The 2,677-nt window shown below is 43.0% G+C and overlaps 1 protein-coding gene across 1 annotated transcript in view; it reads right to left on the minus strand.

Moving 5' to 3' along the window:
* Positions 1-616, minus strand: part of wdr1 (WD repeat domain 1) — a gene marked incomplete in the record, with an annotated part of 16,976 nt that extends 16,360 nt beyond the window's left edge. The window contains 1 exon segment of the mRNA XM_048231882.1: positions 407-616. Within this exon segment, the coding sequence (XP_048087839.1) occupies positions 407-422 (16 nt within the window).
* Between the last annotated feature and the right edge of the window lie 2,061 nt (positions 617-2,677).

A 2,677-nucleotide genomic window follows, 5' to 3' on the forward strand; every position in this document is an offset into this window, starting at 1 on the left:
GCATCAACCATTCCACCCAGCCGCAAACTCCCTCTCCTATCATAACAATGTGTCTCCACATTTCCGCATCAGTCGGAATAGCGACGGTCATGTTACTTTTCAAACCCAGTCTTTAGCATACATAGCATAGCATACATCTATGTTCTCGGTGCTAAGCCATGCCTGATCAAGAGTAATGATACGCTTAGTTTGCTTTGTACTGAAAATTATTTTGATCGACTACATTTGGATAAACCTGTGACAGACATGGGCGAGGTTTCCAGCCGCTGAAGCTAGCTAGCTGAATTGGCGTCTAGGCGAGTTGATCAAAACCTGTCAAGACATTATTAGTACGCACACAAAGGCTTCCCAGTGTTGAATGAAATGTGGGGATGGGAGATACAGACATTTATTTAATGGGACTTACTCAATTCGTATGCCATGTTGGCGAGTTTTTGCTGTAATATCCTCGAATGAATGGAACAGTGAGCCTCCCCAGTCCTCGAGTCCCTGTCACCGGCGGGTCTAGACTCTCCTAATCCCACAAACACGGAAGCAAACGCCGCTCGCGGTATGCTTGGCTTTGCCCATATATAGTAAAGTCGGCCTCCACGCGAGCAGCTGTCGCCCTCACCAGGCTTGTGCTCACTTGCCTATTGAGGAAATGACGTTTACTGCATAAAGATGCTGCAAACGCCCAAACTTGAAATTGACTGTGATGCTAAATCATTCAAAGAATGTAGGCTTGGAGAATTCATGTAGCCTAATCATACATGATGAAGCGAGATAACTGTTATTTTGGAAGGGTAGACGTAAATGCAGGATTAATAGCCTACTGGAAATATCTATTTTTAATATTTTAGTGGTGTAGGCTGCTACAATCTATAGGCCAGGCCTACCATTTTGTCATCCCATAAAGGATATTGCTCTCAATTGTAGGCCCAGAGGCGTAGCCAGAAATTATAATTAAGGTGTGCCTGTGACATTTTCATATTTTTGGTGGCCTCAACCCAGTAAAAGTGAGGGGCGCAGTGACGCAAACCTGGAAATGTAAACACACTAGTGCTCTTAAAACTAAATGTACCGCAGAGCGGTACAAAATATGACCGCCGCCCAGTCCAGCACATTTTTTCCACAAAAATAAATCACGCTGAAAGGCCTATATGATTCTAACTGTCTCATTAAATTGCACTATCCACACTCAATTCTCACTGGTATCTGCTAGACAACAAGTACCAAAACATGATTAGTTCATAGATTTCACATGTAAAATTAATTTTATACAACCGTGTGCGTGCTTGTGTGTTTGCCTGCGTATGTGTGTTTGTGCATGTGCATGCATGCGTATATGTCTACTGTGTGAGTATGTGTCATACGTATGATTACTGTAAATGTATGTGTGTGCGTGTGTATCTGTTTATGCACATGTGTGCACATTGAATGGGTTAACATGACCCCTGGAGGCAAACATACGGAAAAAATTGATCATCTTAGGCCCTACGGTTCTCAAGATATTCACAGAAAACTGTGTCTGCCCTACCCTCCTTTCGGGGGGTCCAGTACAGCGATGGTTCCATGCTATCCATGTGGGGTTACATGCCCACCAAGTTTCGTGTACCCCGGTCTTTCAGTGTCCCGGGAATCCTTGTTGGTGTACGGTCACTAAATGTACACATAAATGATTTTATTGTAAGGCCCCCCATGAACGAAAGTTCACAAAACTTGGCATGCATTCGGAGGGTGTCATAATGATCCTACACTTTCAATTTCGTGCAGTTTTGACCATGTCAGCCAGAGATATTGTGGTGAAAACACCTAATTTCTTGCTTTTTAATTTTTAACTAGGTGGCGCTATACATGAAATAAGTGGTAATGGGATGGGTTGACATGCCCCCTTAAGACCAACATACAAAAAAAAGACAGACCTCCTAGGCCCTACGGTTCTCGAGATATTCACAGAAAACTGTCTCCGGCCACCTACAGGCCAATTGCTGTATAGTAACATAAATTAATTTATTGTGTGGCATGAACGGAATTCGACGAAATTTGGTGTGCATTCAGAGGGTGTCATAATGATCCTACACTTCCAATTTTGTGCAGTTTTGACTATGTTAGGTCACAGATACCTGCGATTACAACACCTAATTTTTACTTTTTTGTGTTTAACTAGGTGGCACTATACATGAAATGAGTGGTTATGGAATGGGTTGACATGGCCCCTTGAGATCAACATACAAAAAAACAATGGTCCTGCTAAACCTTACGGTTCTCGAGATATTCACAGAAAACTGTGTCTGCCCTACCCTCCTTTCGGGGGGGTCCAGTACAGCGGGGGGGCTACAGATCAAAACAAAAAACGATGGTTCCATGCTATCCATGTGGGGTTACATGCCCACCAAGTTTCGTGTACCCCGGTCTTTCAGTGTCTCGGGAATCCTTGACGGAAATTTGGACATGCGAAAAAGAAAAGAAAAAAAGAAAAAATAAATAAATAAATCTGACTTCGCTGTGCGGCGGTCATAATAATGTTATTAAAATGGGATGGAGTCCATGGTATTCATAATAGTTGGTATGTCCATGTTGTGAAGTCTAATGGCCTGAGGGAAACAGCTTTTCCTTAGTCTCTCAGTTTTGGCCTTCAAACTGCAGAAGCGCATCTTTTCCTTCCCTTCGCCTCTCTATTAATGTGCTTGGACAC

The sequence above is a fragment of the Alosa alosa genome, chromosome 21 (genome assembly GCF_017589495.1).
Source record: "Alosa alosa isolate M-15738 ecotype Scorff River chromosome 21, AALO_Geno_1.1, whole genome shotgun sequence".
In the NCBI taxonomy this organism is placed as follows: Eukaryota; Metazoa; Chordata; class Actinopteri; order Clupeiformes; family Clupeidae; genus Alosa; species Alosa alosa.